The sequence below is a fragment of the Canis aureus genome, chromosome 7 (genome assembly GCF_053574225.1).
Source record: "Canis aureus isolate CA01 chromosome 7, VMU_Caureus_v.1.0, whole genome shotgun sequence".
Lineage (NCBI taxonomy): Eukaryota > Metazoa > Chordata > Mammalia > Carnivora > Canidae > Canis > Canis aureus.
Window position 1 is genome coordinate 57,093,461 of NC_135617.1, and position 18,757 is coordinate 57,112,217.

At 39.4% G+C, this 18,757-nt stretch overlaps 1 protein-coding gene across 1 annotated transcript in view; it reads left to right on the forward strand.

The window, feature by feature from the left end:
- Nucleotides 1-18,456, forward strand: part of LOC144316726 (uncharacterized) — a 42,937-nt gene extending 24,481 nt beyond the window's left edge. The window contains exons 3-4 of the mRNA XM_077902613.1: nt 7,678-7,758; nt 18,163-18,456. Coding sequence (XP_077758739.1) covers nt 7,678-7,708 — 31 coding nt within the window. The 3' untranslated portion in view covers nt 7,709-7,758; nt 18,163-18,456. The remainder of the gene's footprint in view (nt 1-7,677; nt 7,759-18,162) is intronic.
- The last annotated feature ends 301 nt before the right edge of the window (nt 18,457-18,757 follow it).

The following is an 18,757-nucleotide window of genomic DNA, read 5'->3' on the forward strand; positions in this document are numbered from 1 at the left end:
TGAACTCCATAACAAGGAACCACATTTCCACTGTTGCTACCTGTAAGGACTACAGGCATGATGCCAAAAAGGTAACAGTTCTGTGGGGTGATCTTACAACACTAAAACCTTTATTAAACCATGAAAATACTTTGAGGAGTAAGTAAAACATAATGCTGAGCCTGAGGGACTAGAAAAAGGCTTTATTTAAAGAAATGGGGACAGAAATGGGGAATCCAGAGGAAGTGGTAATTTGGCTGGGGAAGATAATGAGTTGATTTATGCAACATTGGGGTTGGTAGCTGGGGATAGTCTTTCAAATAGCAGAGTCTGAGCAGCCAGTTGAAATGAGGAACTGAAATTTAAGAGAGGGCAAATCTGCCAGACATATGCATTGAATAATCATCAAGCACATGTAAAACCTTTACTATAAAGGTCTTGATGAAATCTGCTTTACCACAGGCTCAAACCATGTTTCTAGTATATGCAGTGATATGAGTCTCACTCTTAGTGATATAAAATGAAACCTATCAGTGGGAATTGAGTAGAAATAGTAACAGGCTTTCTCTCTGGGAAATGTGGCATACAGGTCTAACTATAATCAAGTTGTCGATCCCTCTGGGCAGATGTCACTGAATTGGCCTGTGGACTCCCATGGGCTAAAGAAGTAAGTGGAAAACTGTCTAGTCCACTGTACACCACCCTGCAGCATCCGGGAGAAGCTATGCTGTTTTCCCTTCTCCAGCAATTGAGAGATTTCTGAGAAAATAGGACTTCATTCTTTTTCTTTCCAGCTTTATTGATACAGAAAAAGCTACACATAATAAATGTATACAACTTAGTTTGGACATATGTAAACATTCTTGTTATTGTCCCCACAATCCAGGTAATAGATATTTTCATTATCTCCAAAAGTTTCCTTATATTCTCCCCACCTTTTTAAATGCACAGTACAGGAATTGTGTTGTACAGCAGATCTCTGGAATCTATTTATATTAATACTGACTCAATGGTAGTCATAATCCTTTGGAATTGACATTAATTGATCAGGGAAAGGAGTATATAATTCTATGCAGAAATACTTAAAAAGGGACACGCTCAGCTGTTGAGCGTCTGCCTTTGACTCTGGGCATGATCATGGAGTCCCACATTAGGCTCCCTACAGGGAGCCTGCTTCTCCCTCTGCCTATCTCTTGCATCTCAACCTGTGTCTCTCATGAATAAATAAATAAAATCGTTTTTTAAAAAGATAAATACTTAAAATAGGTCCTCTATGTCCTACACACACATGCACACAAACACTTAAACTGGCTGTAGAAGAGCTGCCTTCAAAAGTTAATCACTGGGGCACCTGGGTGGCTCAGTGGTTGAGCATCTACTTTCAGCTCAGGTCATGATCCCGGGGTCCTGGGATTGAGTCCTGCATCAGGCTCCCCAGGGAACCTGCTTCTCCTTCTGCCTATGTCTCTGCCTCTCTCTGTGTGTCTCTCATGAATAAATAAATAAAAATCTAAAAAAAAATTAATCACTGACTAGAACCAGAAAGATATTTCTCAGCTGCTCTCAATATCACAAGATTTGACTGCAGAAATCTACACGTACACTCATGATTCCCTGGAGAATTCGCTGAGTGTGAAGGAAGAAAACACTTCAAGCACTGACCTGACCCGTGACCAGAAATCCGACTCCACCGGAGAAGTTGTAGACACTCTCAGATGCAATCTCAGCCAGTGAACAGGAAGAGGAGCAGGGCTGCCTGCCTGAGGCTTAGGTGTCCAGGGCCCCAGATGACTCAGGCTTTTTCTAAGGTGGACAGGAGGAATGCTACTGTGAGACTATGCATAGAGGTGGCTGGTGACTTTCCTGTTCTGCCCAGTATTAAAAGTTTTCTTTGTCAATAATTGTTAAAGTCAGGATGTTGGGAAATGTGGCTGTTGGCACCAGGTATCAAATAGAATAATCCTGTTGCCAATATGTTCACCTCTGCGGTATGATTTCACTTTGCTGAGAGGCTGAAAGCATCTGCTCAAAATTACTTCCTTATCCTGAGGCAAGGCAAACAAAAGGAAAAATAAGCTATTGGGACTTCATCAAAATAAAAAGCTTCTGCACAGTGAGGGAAGGATCAACAAAACTAAAAGGCAACCTATGGAATGGGAGAAGGTATTTGCAAATGACATAGCTCATTAAGGGTTGATATCCAAAATATATGAAAAACTTATAAAACACCCCAAAACCAAGAAATCCAAATAACAAATGGGCAGAAGACACAAATAGACATTTTTCCAAAGAAGACATACAGGTGGCCAGCAGTCATATGAAAAGATGCTCAACATCACTGATCTGAGAAATGCAAATCAAAACTACAATGGAATATCACCTCCCACCTGTCAGAATGGCTAAACTCTACAACATGAGGAACAACAGTTGTTGGCGAGGATGTGGAGAAAAAGGAACATTTATGCACTGTTGGTGGGAACGCAAACTTGTGCAGCCATTCTCAAAAACAGTGTGGAGATTCCTCAAAAAGTTAAAAATAGAACCCTTATGATCCAGCGATTGCACTAGTAGGTATTCACCCAAAGAATACAAATACTAATTCAAAGGGGTACATGCACCCCAATGTTTATAGCAGCATTATTTACAATAGCCAAGAGCCCAAGAGTCCATCGACTGATGAATGGATAAAGAAGATGTGGTATATGGTACACACACACACAAATACATAAATAGAGATTACTAAAAGATGTGAAGATAGTCTCTTACTTCTGAATCTTCACCTTTCTGAGCTTGCCATCCCCAGTTCTTTTGACCTTTTTCAGCTGATGTTCTCTATGTGTCTTTTTCCTCCTGGTTGGTTGTCTCCATTCCAGGTTTTTCAGCAAACTTTTAAAATGCATCAGATGTCCTGACTAGTACAGAAGGGAGAAAAATCTACCACCTACTAATTCTAGTCACTTTACTTCTATCGATGAAGCAATGAGCGCTCTGTGACTGAATCTTACTGTGGTGTAGTAGGACTTGAGGTTTCAAGTATAATTCATTTTGTCCCTGATAAAAGTTAAATTCAGCTTCTGGCAATCCTTTTCTTGTGGATTATAATTTACTGCCGTTCAGCCCACTCACTCTACCAGTTTTATACCACCTGTTAATATGACAAGTGGGTCTTCACTAATGTAAAAGTCTCTAGCAGAGTCAAAGACAAAGACAGCTCTGCACTACACTATGTTTCCATGCTGACATGGACACCATTGCTGTGCTTAATCATCTGAATATTGGAAGCATTTTGCAGCTAGACAGGATTTACAAATAGCCAAAGCAGGCAGGTGGTTTCAAAGGTAGCATCAAGTTTTCCCAACCTATCAGAGTGCATCTCCAATTCATTCTCAATACCTTGTGTTCTAATAGTGTCTGAGATTTTTCTTCTTATTAAAATGAGCTAGGAGGCATGCCTGGGTAGCTCAGTAGTTGAGCATCTGCCTTTGGCTCAGGTTGTGATCCCAGAGTCCTGGGATCGAGTCCCACATCAGGCTCCACAAAGGGAGCCTGCATCCCCCATTGCCTATGTCTCTGCCTCTTTCTGTATGTCTCTCATGAATAAATAAATAAAAATAAATTTAAAAATAAAAAAATAAAATGAGCTAGTACCTAACAGCACTAAATCCTTCAGTTTAATCTGGATGTAAATTTATCAGCAAATTCTGGGATAGCAGATTTTCACAGGGAGTAGAGTGGAGACAGCAGAAAGGCCCAGGATATCTGAGAAGTAAGGGAATTTGACATCCCCAGTTCCTTCGACCTTTGGGGTTGAAAACACCCAGTAAATTTCACTCTCTTCAGCTTATTCAAAGTTTTTGGACCTCAAACTCTTTGCACAGTAATATATGATTATCTAACCTTTCATGTGAATATAAAAATCATCTCACCTTTTTCTATGATATAATACAGAACTTTATGGGTAGCAGATCTCAGATGAGTGATAAATGAAGTAACAAAGTAATAAGTGAATCTGGGTCCCATAACCACAGCTCTGTAGACTTTTTAAGAAACAAAACTCAAATACTAAGGAACAGATTTTAAATTTAAAATATTTTATTTTAGATCAGCATAATATTTAATATTATATTAGGAAACTCATTGTATATATTCCTTAATAATAATCATCATATGTGAAGATATCCAATAATTTCCTATTTAACAAATGGGAATTATCTGATTATCTAATAATTATTAGATCATTTTCATTTTATAAAGAATACTTACCAACAAATAAATTTAAAAGACATATTTACTTTGGGGAAACAATTTTAACAATAATATAGGAGATCAGGTTGTTGTAGGCAGTGATGGGATCTACTTTTGCTCCTATTTCTTAAAGTTTATAGGATTTTGGTTAGTGGTATTGAGATGCAGATTCATTACTCTGTCACTCAGTTTATCACAACTGGGACCTGCCACTCATTATGAAGTTTTTGGCGGATATACAACATTACATCATTCTGTTGTTTTTGTATTCTTATATGTAAATTGCACTATTAGGTAATAACTCAGAAACAAAAGAAATACTAATGACAAAGTACACGGTTATCACTGAGGACCATAAGTATGATACTAATTCTCCAAGTCTCAGATTGATCCCTCTCCAGGTTCATCAGATACAATCATCAAATCAAATTTTTAAATAGTATATCCAAATGTATTGATTTTTAAAAAATCAAATTTAAATACCAAACTGTTGCAAGGATTACAGCCACTAGGGCTTTTCAATTATTGGACACAACTACTCACACATATGTGTCATTTGCAGGGAGGTGCTTACAACTTCTGTTACCACATCATTGGTAAGCACAAAAGAAAAGAGAGCAGTTGATTTCCTCTTATATGGAAAGTGCGAAAATTCAAAACACCAATTTACAAAAGCATTTATCAATTTTTGATGCCATAACAGTGAAATTTTCCCCCAAAGTAGGGACGCCTGGGTGGCTCAGCTGAGATTCTGGATTTCTAACAAGTTTCCAGGTGCTGCTGCTGGTCCAGCCACAGGGGACTCCAGGTCCCTCTCCAGAGCTGGCAAGAGAATGCTAAATGATGACGTTAACCTTATTCAATGAGGTAAAGTATACGGGGAAAACCATAAAGCGCAAACACAAGCTATTTATTCTATTAGGTACAATCCATGTGTTCCTTTGTTTCAGTCCCTGGACTGTACATCTCCCTGGTAGGCACGAAACACCATCACCATCACCAGCAACAAAGCCTCACGCTTACTCTAAATCCATCTGTCTGCTATGGAAAGACACACCACCCACGGAACCATTATTTGAGTCTTGTCAAGCTGTGAAAGCTGTGGTTATATATAAACAAAAGGCAGTAAAGAAAGATAGATATACAAATGGCAGGTGATCAGGAAAAGCTGGCAGAAAAGGATCCGAGAATATTTGCTAACTAGAAAAAAATGTCATATATTAACTCCTCTTTTCTTGTGGGTTCAGATGAGGATACTTGTTGAGGAAATGTTCATACATTATCTACATTTGTAAATGAAAAAGCCATATATTTGCATGAAAAAAATGATATGAATAAATGAATGCAATAAACCTTAAACTGTCTCTTACTGTTGGGGGTGGGTATGGAGGTTTGTAAGGGGGAATAATGGCTACAAACCATTATTGAACACCTACTATATAAAAACTGCTTTATGTGGATCATATTGAATTTCCACTCAACTCTTAAAAACAAGTACAATATTGAAATATCCATTTCACTGTTTAAGAATCTGAGACTCTGAGAGGTTATAGAAATTACTAATTTGTATATTAGCAGACCCAGACTCTCAAATCCTTTTATCATAAATGTTTATAACGCCAGTCTCATACATTTAAAACTACATATAGATATCTGTTTTGTTTTGTTTTGAATACTTTATTTATTCATGAGAAACACAGCGGGGGTGGGGGGCAGAGACACAGGCAGAGGGAGAAGCAGGCTCCATGCAGGGAGCTGGATATGGGACTCGATCCCGGAACTCCAGGATCACGCCCTAGGTCGAAAGCCGGCGCAAAACTGCTGAGCCACCCAGGGATTCCCCAGATATCTGTTCTGATATTGGTTTGCTATTTTGACTACCTAGAAAAACTACAACCACTAGCAAGTGGGAAGTGGCTAGGGAAGGCCACATTCATGACAAATGCTTTTCAAATTTTTTTTAAAAAATTAAAAAATAGGGGCACCAGGCTGGCTCAGTCGGTTAAGCATCTGCCTTCAGCTTGGGTCATGATTTTAGGGTCCTGGGATATAGTCCTGCATGGGGCTCCCTGCTCAGCGAGGGGTCAGATTCTCCCTCTCCCTCTGCTGCTCCTCCTGCTTGTGCTCGCACGCTCTCTCTATCAAATAAATAAAATCTTTTAAAAAATTAAAAATATATATATACAAATGGAAAAATTCAAACTGGATATAAAGTTACAAAATGAAAAGAGAAGTCTCATCTGCCTCCTTTCTAGAAATGGAATTGGTGGGTCAAAATTCAGAATCTCTGGGATGGACCCCCAGCATCAGTGTGCTGTAGGAACGCTCGAGGTAACTTTTAAGGCACAAAGAGGGTGAAAACTGACCTAGATCTTAGCTAGATCACCCCTAAAAGTGAATCTTTTATACTGAGCCTGCTGTCACACACACAACACACTTGATTTGAAAGTTCATTTTCTTTCCTTTTTCAAAGTTACCCGGATTCTATAAGCATTTGTTGAAAGTTTCCAATGGCATCATTTTCCACCCACCACCGGGTGATGTATTTGAGATCCCAGAACAAAGCTGGTGAACAGATCAAATCAGTGTCCACCTGTCTGTGCTCCCAACAGAAGCATCATGTGCCTGTGAGTCATGAGACCTGGCTAGTTGCTTCAGACATGTTCATGGGATCAAATCTGCAGCCAGGAAGGAGGCTACAAGTGAAGGGTTTTTTTGGTTGGTTATTGCTATTTATTTTTGTCTGTTGATTTTTGTTGTTTTTTTAATGATCTTGGACCAAAATTTCATTTGATGTACTATTTCCTAGACTCTGTAAGAAAGTTTATGTGCACTTTTAGGGATTTCTAATGGCTTCTTCTTGAGTGCCAAAATGCCATTGACAGTCTTCTAGTCTCATTTAACTGCTTAGAGCTCAGTGATTGGAAATGATAATGGTGGTTTGAGCAGAAAACCATTGCCCTGGGGAAACAAATGGAAATATAAAGTACTTTGTCAAAATCTTCTTGATAGGCTAAAACTGAAGAGAATTTGCTTACCATGTAATTTAATATGGAAACTATTCAATGATATAGTTCTTAGATCAGTAAAGATCAGAAAGAACTTTCTTCCCCCAGAGTTGCAGTTAGTAAAAGTTGGCTAGAAGATTCACCTTGTTATGTCAACACCAAGCATGAAAGAAAAAAAAAAGATTATAAGATTATAGCTAATTGGCTGCCAACTGGCACCGTTTTTAATTCTCACTAGCTACATTCAAGAAACAGGACACATTCTTTTTAATCAGCCTTGTCTTCAAATATCTGTGCAGAAGGAGCACTAGATACACAAAATTAAAGCTGAACTAAGGACAGTGAAGCATGGACATTGCTGCATGAAACTTAAATGCATTTTTCTTTTCATTCTTTGATCAAGTAGTTAATATTTTCTTAAAGAAACTTTTTGTTGTTGTTTCAGACATGAAGAAAGAAGACATAGAGTATATTAAAATGCAAAATCAACCAGCACATCAGTGACTGTTTTTGGCTAATTTCAAAGGTTGGTGTTCTGAATATTTAGTATTTTTGGTCACAACTGAAGAAATTCTAGACTGCAGTCTCTAGACTATTCACATGCAGTTTCTAGACTACAGTTTCCAGAAAAATATGAATGGCCAAGTAAATTGACACTAGCAAAATGATAATTTTCCCATGTCACATTCCTGACTAGAATAAGGGGTTAGACATATATTTAGATGTAATGCCAATTGTAAAGATGATAAGCAACTTAAACCCTGAACAATTCAAATTTTGAAATCATTAAAAGAAAAACAACAACAGAAAAGAACTAACCATGAGAATATAAGCTATCAAAACAAAAACAGAAGCAGGATTTTGGCTATGCCTAATTTATTAAAAAACAAAAGTTCTTAGATTTTTCTAGCACAGAATCATACCGGTCTGTCAACTTTTGTTTTGCTTAAATACTCGATAGTGTGGCCCTACAGCAAACTTGGAAACCTTTAGAAGACAAGGGTGTGATACTCCATCCATGCCAACTATAAAAACCCAGATGGGTTTTGTTGATTTGAGCCACAGCATCCAGAGGGTGATGCTGTGAGAAAGTGACCGCACTATGTAAAAGAGGACAATTTTGCAATTTAGAACTGAACTCTAATTACTCCTCCCACTCCTGGAAGAAAAGGATACCTTCTATGGGTTTCTTGCATAATGGTATTGAAGAATTCAAGGTTTTATGTGATATGTATCTAATTCTATCACTGATTGCCATGTTTAGAGAATAATCCCATGTACAGCCCACCAACTTCATAGCACTCTGTGTTTTCTTGTTACACATATTGATTTGACTTTTTGAAAATTTGATATTATACTGACCTGAGAGGTAATTTTTTTTACATAAAATTATTCATCAACTTGCAGTGCACAAATACATCAAAAAATTGTGTCAGAAATCATTCATTCAGGTAAAGGGAATACAAATCCTAAACAAAAACAAAAATTTATTTGTTTATTTATTTTATTTATTTATTTTTTTATGATAGTCACAGAGAGAGAGAGAGAGAGGCAGAGACATAGGCAGAGGGAGAAGCAGGCTCCATGCACCGGGAGCCTGATGTGGGATTCGATCCCGGGTCTCCAGGATCGCGCCCTGGGCCAAAGGCAGGCGCCAAACCGCTGCGCCACCCAGGGATCCCGTTTGTTTATTTATTTATTTATCGTGTACTATATGCCACAATTCTAAGCTTTAAGGAGGTTTCTTGCTCTCATTATACTTGTATAATGCTTTTCAAAGATAAAATTTAAATTTGCTTGATAATCCCTATTCATAATTTAGCTTGCCAAGATTCCGAAGAAAGAATTCATTCACAAGATCATGGCCTAGAAGGTATAAACTGAGACTATCTCAGTGTGACACTTTTTTACATTCTGGAACAAAAACATTGATATAAATGAGCTAGAGTGGCTTGAAGCTGTCAAGAAGTTCAAAGCAACCAAATATGGTAAAATTCCCACTTCCTCAGATGGTTAATATGATTTTCCTATATAAGGGCTCACTGTGGTCTACTATCTCATAAAACACTTAAAAATATGAAAGTATATGAAAATGTAATTATGCTTTCCAGATCATGGCAGAGACCATAAATATAGGAGTTCAGGTGTTCAAAACTGGGCAGAGATTCAAGTGGGCTACCCCCAGGTGTAAGAATGTTTGGAGCAGCACAGGAATCTTGAGACCCATAAGCAGGAGGGCAATAAAAGAATGAGAGGGGCTACATGTTGGGTAAGGCACAGTCCCTACCAAAGACACTAACAGTGAGGCCAAAGGGAGGAACTTAAGAGTTGACTTGCTGACCCAAAAAGTTACTTTTCAGATTACTTTTCTCCTTTTCCAATACTTCCAATTCTATCTTTAGCCTTTCTGGATTGATCACATAAGGTGAATATTTTCTTTGTCCTTTTTATGAAACCCTTTACTTATACTCTTCTTAATGTTCGTACCACTTAGGTATGTACCCACTATCTTTAACCTGGCTGTGTTAAGGAGGATAGATTAAATAACTCAAAATAAGAAGCTTCTGATACATCAGACAAGTCACTTAGATTTAAAGAGGCCTCAGGCTCTCTCTGTAAAATGAAGGGGTAGGTAACTTATCAAATACAACAGAGACAAAAAAAAAAAAATACAACAGAGACTATAGCAGAAAACTTGGTTTTAGCTTGTTTAAACAACTGAGAAGATTTATTGGCTCACATAACTGGAATTTAAGAGATTGAGCAGGCTTTGAGGTTGGCTTAATTAAGTAACTCCAGCAACTGTTTTCACAATTTTCCTGGCTATGCGCATCTCTGAGTATTGGCTCATTTTCAGGGTAGCATCCCTCTTGATGACAAATTTGGCTGGAGAATTTACAAGTTTCACAACCCTACCTCACAACATGAAGACGAAGAGTGTCTTTTCTGGTATTTTCCTTTAAACAAGAAATATTCAGAACCTAGAGGTTTCCAAAAACTTCCCTCCACTGTTGTCTCATATTGAGTCCCATTCCAATTCCAATGCCTAATCCATTGGATTAGTCCCTTAGGACTGCCATAACAAAATGCCACAGACTGGGTGGCTTAAATAACAAAATTTATTTTCTCACAGTTCTGGAGGTTAAAAGTCCAAGATCAAGGTTTCAGCAGGGTTGGTTTCTTCTGTGGCCTCTCTCCATGGCTTGTAGATAACCGTCTTCTCCCTGTGTCTTCTACTTGACTGTGTTCAAATTTTCTCTTATAAGGACATCAGTCATATTGGATGGGGGCCCACCTTAATGACCTGCTTTTAACTTAATTACCTCTTTAAAGGACCTATCTCCAAATACAGTCACATTCTGAAGTACTGGGGATTGGTGTTTCAAAATATAAATTTTGGAGGGACACAATTCAGCCCATAATGCTCACCCTAATAACAAGGACCTAGCCAAACAGGTTGGCTTAGACTGGGATTCTGAACCAATGAGATCATCCTCACTGCTAAGGGAAGCCCATTGCCAAAACACACTGGCGCATAAGGGAGGGTAGAAGACCAGGTGAAAATTGGGCTGACAGAGGGAACCAGCAACCATCAATATTCATTATAGGAAAATCAGGCTAAGTATTGCTAAGATTTCTCCTCACTCTAAAACTCAATAATTCAAAACCCCAAGTATTTTTCTGCATAATGTACTAAAGGTTAATTCAATACAAAGCCAGAGGTGGAGCTTTGATGACAGTGAACCAGAAATAGGGGATTAAAAAGTTACATTACCAGAGAAGCCATCAGGGCAGGATGACATTCTCTTAGAGGTGTGGCTCCATTTTTTTTTTTTAGATAGTGGGAATGAAAAACAAGACCGTGAGCTCTAGTCGACGGTGGATGAAGGAAATAAGGAATCACTCAGCTGTGTGTGGGGACATAAAAAAAGTGTCTCAGTATAGCCTACATTTTATTATGTTGAATATGGTAAGAGTTCCGCAGGTGTCACAGGATGCTGATAAAGACTGTTGACATGGGTAGCCTGGGTGGCTCAGAGGTTTAGCGCCGCCTTCCGCCCAGGGCCTGATCCTGGAGACCTGGAATCGAGTCCCACGTCGGGCTCCCTGCATGGAGCCTGCTTCTCCCACTGCCTGTGTCTCTCTGCTTCTCTCTCTCTCTGTGTCTCTCAAGAATAAATAAATAAAATCTCTAAAAAAAAAAAAAAAAAAAAAAGACTGTTGACAGAAAACCTCTTCAGCTTTTGACTTGACCTTTGATTATGTTAGGTTAAGCCAGGGGAAATTGATACTTAATAGATTAAAGATGATTAACATATTGGCAATTTCAAGGTTCAACCTAATAAAGGCCTTTCCCAATAGGCCTTAAAGATATGTGGTCTAAAGCATAGCAGCAAATATAAAGGATTTATGAAAGAAATGTATCTTAGAACATAAGTTCACTTTCAGCCTGATGGCCTCCACAAACTCCATTTATGATACAATATAAAATAATGATAATCTTGACTTAGAGACAGAAAGCTAAATTATACTTTGCACTATTTTCTGTATCTGGGGAATATATAAATCTGAAAGTATTCAAACAAAGAAAAACTGTGGCATTTAAAAAATCTCAGATAACTTTTCCTACTTACACTAAGTAACTGAATCACCAGCTATAGATGGGGAAAATTAAATTTCTGAGTTTTATAAAAATAGCAAAATGATTTCACTCCTTACCCTTACCACTCACCTTCCCTATCTTCTAACTTAATTGGCACTGAAACCCCTGAATTTATCTAATGGGTCATTTGCTTTGTTTGGATCTCACGTTAGATTTTTTTTTTTAATATTTTAAGGTATGTATCAAATGTCCCAGATAGGCTTTAATGGAAAAGAAAAATTGGCCATAGACAAATGAATCCCCAAAACTTTTGGTTTAGACTTCAGTTTCGTTTTCTTTGCCCCCCAAGTATGGGCAGAGTTTTAAACATTTTTTTTTTTTTTAAAGATTTTTATTTATTTATTCATGATAGTCACAGAGAGAGAGAGAGAGAGGCAGAGACACAGGCAGAGGGAGAAGCAGGCTCCATGCACCGGGGGCCCGATGTGGGATTCGATCCCGGGTCTCCGGGATCGCGCCCTGGGCCAAAGGCAGGCGCCAAACCGCTGCGCCACCCAGGGATCCCTTAAACATTTTTTTAATCATAATTTTTTTCTTTATTCTACTAAAGTTATTTCACATTTGTAGAAATTTTATGTTGAAGAAGTTTCTCTTTATTATTCAATATCCCTCCCTTTAAAAGTGTATTTGATATATGTAGGATTTACACTGATAAGGAAAATTGGAAGGCTCCCAAGAATATTTCCTATAAATTTCTTTTTTTTTAAAGATTTTATTTATTTATTCATAAGAGACACGCAGAGAGAGGCAGAGACACAGGCCGCCCAGAAATATAATTTTATTTGCACACTATCTGAGAAATGAAAATCTCTTAGATTTTTATAATACAACAAGAATATTACTTGCTAATAAAACTTTTGGGGCAGTGCTGCTGGTGGAACAATGTGTGTAATTAAAACACGAAATAAGGGCAGCCCTGGTGGCTCAGCGGTTTAGCGCCACCTTTGGCTCAGGGTGTGATCCTGGAGACCAGGGATTGAGTCCCATGTCAGGCTCCCTGCATGGAGCCTGCTTCTCCCTCTGCCTGTGTCTCTGCCTCTCTCTCTCTTTTTCTCTTTCTGTCTCTCTCATGAATAAATAAAATCTTTACAAAAAAATAAAACACAAAATAATTCTGGGGCACCTGGGTAGCTCACTGGTTGAGCATCTGCCTTTGGCTGGAGTCATGATCCCCCGGCCCTGGGATTGGGTCCTGTATTGTGCACCCTGCTCTGTAGGGAGTTTGCTTCTCCCTCTGCTCCTCGCCCTGCTTATGCTCTCTCCCCCCTCCTCTCAAATAAATAAATAAAATCTTAAAAAAAAAAAGGAATTCCATCTTTTCATTTTTCTTAAAGTGATCTCTAAAAAATATATTCCTATTCTTTTTTTTTGACGTGTAATTACTTATGTGGCTACGTCTGGCAGAGGCAAAGTACAAAACCCATTTTTTTTCCCTTCACAAGGACACAAATGCTGCCCTGCATTACAGATCGCTGTGGGAGGTGTTTATTTTGCAATTAAATAAGAGTAAGGAGAATGTTCTGAAGTTATTGCTTAGTGTCCCTTTCCCTCTCCTCCCCCAACACCTTTTGTAAAGATTATTAAAACCAAGGCTGAAAGTGGTTTTGGTAAAGTAAAATTCTGGTCTAAAATAAATTAGTTGACATGTACAAAGATAAGTGTAACCATTTGCATTTTACTTCTCCTACCATACCTTAGGCCACCATCACCTGCTTTAGGTTCTACAGAGAATTATGTGGCAGGAGTTGCTTCATTTGATTCTGTGTTCAACGCTGTTTGGGGCACCTCTAATATATAAGGCACAGTGCCAAGAATTTGGATCAAGGTGACCTTACAACTTAGAGGAAATAAAAATATGTGCCTATATAACTAAATAACTATAATGCAAGAAGGAAAGCAAAAAGTACCATGAAAAATACAGTCAGGGTTAGGCTCCAGGGGAAGAAATGTTGCAGCTAAAGAAATGTCGCATTTGGACTGCTTTGAAAGACAAGGGGATTTGGAAGTGCTGAGAAGTGACAGGGAGGACTCCCAGGCAGAAAGAACAGCATGCATGTGGCAAAATGAAATGCATGTCTAGGAAACACCACACAGTTAAGGTGTGGCTCTAGTATAGAATATGAGAGGATTAACGAGGAATAAACTGGAGAAATGGGTTGACCTAGATATGAGAGGGTCAGAAATGCCAGGCTAATGAGTTTGATGATGTTCTGTGCCTACAGACCCAGGACCGAGGGAGCTGGATCAATGGAGAGCTACAATTGATTTTGTTTTAAGTAGGGCAGTGACAATGGCCAAGTGATTATTCGTGTAAACAAATTGCTGGAGGCAGAAAACAAGGTGGGAGAAGGTTAGAAGGCTTTTCTATATCCAGGTGCAAGCTAATGAAAGCCTGAGTTGTAGGGACACCTAGGGAGCTCAGGGCATGATCCCAAGGTCCTGGGATCAAGTCCCTCATCAGGCTCCCAGCAGGAAACCTGCCTATATCTCTGTGTCTCTCATGAATAAATAAATAAAATCTTAAAAAAAAAAAAAAGAAGTCTGAGTTATAGTATCGGCTAGCCTCTTATTCCCTTTCAAGCTCCCTACACAGATACCACGCAACTGCAGGCCTATCAAATGGAGTCTTGACCTACCTTTCCTTGTCTTTTCTCAATCTCCTTTGGTTTGTTCTCTTTCCACTGATCAAAATTCTTGGCTCCCTGACTTCTTCCTTCAGCTCTGAGCCCCACTCATTTGACCTTTATCCTTACCTTTCTAGCATTTGGACACTAGTTTTTTCCTGTGTAATCTGGTCAGATTCATTTTCCATCCTTGGATTATTATTTCTCTTAGATGGGTTCATGATGCCTCAGCCCAAGCCTTAGCCTGGTAGAGCACAGTCTCACGTGACTCAGTCAGGATTTGCAGTTGCAAAGAAACTACTCTCACTAGTGTAGACAGAAAAAAAATTAAATTTATTTTTAAAAATATTTTTCAAGATTTTATTTTTAAGTAATCGCTACGCTCAGTGTGGGGCCTGAACTCACAACCCTGAGATCAAGAGCCTGAAGAGTAATTTAAATTTAATAAAGTATATTTGGTACCTCATGGAATCTCCAAGAGGTCTGGAAAGTCAGGTCTAGAGGCTCTGCAGCCAAGATCTACACCCATATCATATAATGAGGCTGCTAGGGGAAAAGGGTACAATTGCTGCTGGGCACAGATACCACAGCTCAGGCTAGTCACTCTGGGGACCCAACACATAAAAGAAACGCCCAAAGTTCACCAAGCAGATTCTGGAAGAGCAATGACTCTGTTTTCATCCCTGTGAAATGGTAGATTGCAAAGGCTCCTGCTTCCTGCATTTGTTGGATTCTGGGGCAAAATCTTTATGATGATAGCTGATTGGTGAAGCCTACCTACATGGAGAGATGGCATGAACATGGTGCTAACAGAGCTGGAGCTTTAGGAGCTTTCACTAGCACAGAGCCCTTCCAAGTCCCTGGGAGAGTCCTAGACAGGTCATAGGTTTGGGACAATTTGTGAAGAAAGATACCATAACTCCAACTCTGTCTTCCCCAATACACTTAGTAAATGTGCACAATATGATCAACCAGTGTTGTGAAGCTTTAAATAAACTTCCTCAATTATCAATAAAAATTGTTTTTTACCAACTTTATTAAAGGAAAGATTAAAGTATCTATTTTTTAAAAAGATCTTATTTTATTTTATTTGTATTTATTTGAGAGACAGAGACAGAGCCTGGGCAATGGGGAGGAGGCAGAGGGAGAGGGAGAAACAGGCTCCCCACTGAGCAGGGAGCTCAATGTGGGGCTTGATCCCAGGACCCTGACATCATGACCTGAGCTGAAGCAGATGCTTAACCGACTGAGCCACCCTAAAAAGATTTTATTTTTAAGTTATCTCCACACCCAACATGGAGCTCAAACTTGCAACCTTATGATCAAGACTCACATGCTCTACCGACTAAACCAGCCAGGCGCCCCTCTTTTATTCATTTGTAGAAAAAAATATTAAAAATCATTGTTATGTGGAGAGGCAATCAAAAAGTATTATTTTTCCAGATTTGTTATGGTTGTGGTACTGGTCAGCTTTTTAAAATTTGTAATTTATGGGACGCCTGGGTGGCTCAGTGGTTGACCATCTGCCTTTGGCTCAGGGCGTGACCCTGGAGTCCCGGGATCGAGTCCCACGTCAGGCTCCCTGCATGGAGCCTGCTCTCTCTGCCTATATCTCTGCCTCTCTCTCTCTCTGTCTCTTGTGAATAAATAAACAAAATCTTTAAAAAAATAAAATTTGTAATTTGTTTTCATTTCTTTTCTAATTTGAAATGAGCACCTAATTTTTTTTTAATTTATTTATTTATGATAGTCACAGAGAGAGAGAGAGAGAGAGAGAGAGAGAGAGAGAGGCAGAGACACAGGCAGAGGGAGAAGCAGGCTCCATGCACCGGGAGCCCGACGTGGGATTCGATCCCGGGTCTCCAGGATCGCGCCCTGGGCCAAAGGCAGGCGCCAAACTGCTGCGCCACCCAGGGATCCCGAGCACCTAATTTTTAGATCTAACTTTATTTTTTTATTTTTATTTTTTTTAAAGATTTTATTTATCGGGAATCCCTGGGTGGCTCAGTGGTTTGGTGCCTGCCTTTGGCCCAGGGCGTGATCCTGGGGTCCCGGGATCAAGTCCCACATCGGGCTCCCTGTATGGAGCCTGCTTCTCTCTCTGCCTCTCTCTCTCTCTCCCTGTGTCTCTCATGAATAAATAAATAAATAAATAATCTTAAAAAAAAAAGATTTTATGTATTTATTCATAGAGACACACAAAGAAAGAGAGAGAGGCAGAGACACACAGGCAGAGGGAGAAGCAGCCTCCATGCAGGGAACCTGACGTGGGACTCCATCCCGGATCTCCAGGATCACACTCCGGGCTGCAGGCAGCGCTAAACCACTGCGCCACTGGGGCTGCCCTAGACCCAACTTTAAATTCATGATTCAGGTTGCTGTTTCTTAAAGGAGGCCCCATAAATTGTGTTAGCTCCAAACCCCACAAAACCAGGATCTGGCCCTGGCTGAATTCCTGATTCCTAACTAAACAGAGTAAGAGAGCTAAGGGTAGGAAGGGTGTTTAAACATGCCTGGTGGCCCCAAACACAATGAATGTCTATTCCATTGTGCTTGAGCATAAGTCTGGCATATGGAAATGACACCCCTCCTGAGGAAATAACACTTGGATAGGTTTTGGAAAAGGAGAGGTGGGAACAAACACCAGAAACATTGCATAGGCACAGTGAGAAATTGGATTGTGCACAAGAAGAGATAACCCTTAGGATCAGCATAGATGATTATCAGGTTGGTGATGTTAATATGCCAGATAGGGATCTCAGAGTTGATAGAACTTCAGGGAGGGATTGGGAAGGCAGAGGGTTTGCTTTTGAACGTCCAAGGATTCAAATTTTGAAAGCCTCTTCAAGGACTAAAGTTAGCAGATCTACTAGTATTTAATTCACCATCTCATAGTGCTAATAAAAGTTAGTAAAAGTTGCAGTTATAAAGTGTAATTTAGGAGCACCTGGGTGGCTCAGTGGTTGAGCGTCTGCCTTTGGCTCAGGTTGTAATCCTGGGATCCTGGGATATAGTCCTGCATCAGGCTTCCTGCAAGGAGCCTGCTTTTTTCTCCCTCTGCTTGTGTCTCTGCCCCTCTCTCTCTGTATCTTTCATGAACAAATAAATAAAATCTTAAAAAAAAAAAAAACAAAAAAACAAAGTGTAATTTAGCAGCCAAGGGTGGAAAATAAAATAAAAGATTAGTTAATTTTTATTTTTAAGAGATTTTTTTTATTTTTAAGTAATCTCTATACCCAACTTGGGGCTCGAACTCACACCCCCAAGATGAAATGTTGCATGCCCCACCGACTGAGCCAGCCAGGAGCTTCAGTAACGGATTAATTTAGAAAAGCAAGTATTAACAAATGGAGCCGAAGGGAGGGTGTGCCTAAGACATATTAGACAAAATGGCATCATGCTTATGATCCCGCTTTGACTTTGACCAAATTTCAGCCCTTTGAGTCTAAAAAATAGCAAAATTAGGAAAGATTACCAAAACAAACATGGTTGGTTTACAGGAATAGTTATAATAACAGCAGCTATTTATAGAGGGCTAAGTGTTATAGCCCTCTAAGTGTTATACTAAATAATTTACCTGTATTACTTTCATTACTCCTTATAACAACTCAGTATGATGATGTCATATTCTTATTTTACATAGGATAAACTGCGTCTGAGGGTAGTTGCATTACCCGCCAATTTACAAACAGTGATCTGGACTCTAAAACCCATACCAGGGCATATAACCAGAGCATTATACTGCTTTTCAACATTCAGCGATCCTGCCTTTATTATTTTTCTGGAGCACACCTACGCAGAGAGAGCATTATGCAATTATAGATGCTTTGTTCCCGCACAATCACGGCAAGCTAAAATGCTCTTTGATAGTCTCACACCCTTACTAAGAACAGTGGCCTACTCAGTTGCACAGAAATAAATGACCAAGACTATCGGATTCCTCAAATGACTGCCTTTGATGACTCTGCTGTTTGGGGTGTAACTCTGCTTGGTGAAGAGAAGCAGCACGACTTTCATGTGAGTTTGTTTGAAAAACAGGAAGAGAGAAATTATGTATCACAGGTTACATTCCGTCTATCTTTCAAGTTTCGGATGGAGAATTTAAGCAAATGGGTGCCTGGGCTGCCTTCCCCGGGGCTTGCCTGCAGGGGTGGATTTGCATAAGGCAATTAAACAGTCCAGTATTCCCAGCCGAGTGAGGGAGAGAAGAGAAATAAGATAAGGAAAGCCTGCAGATG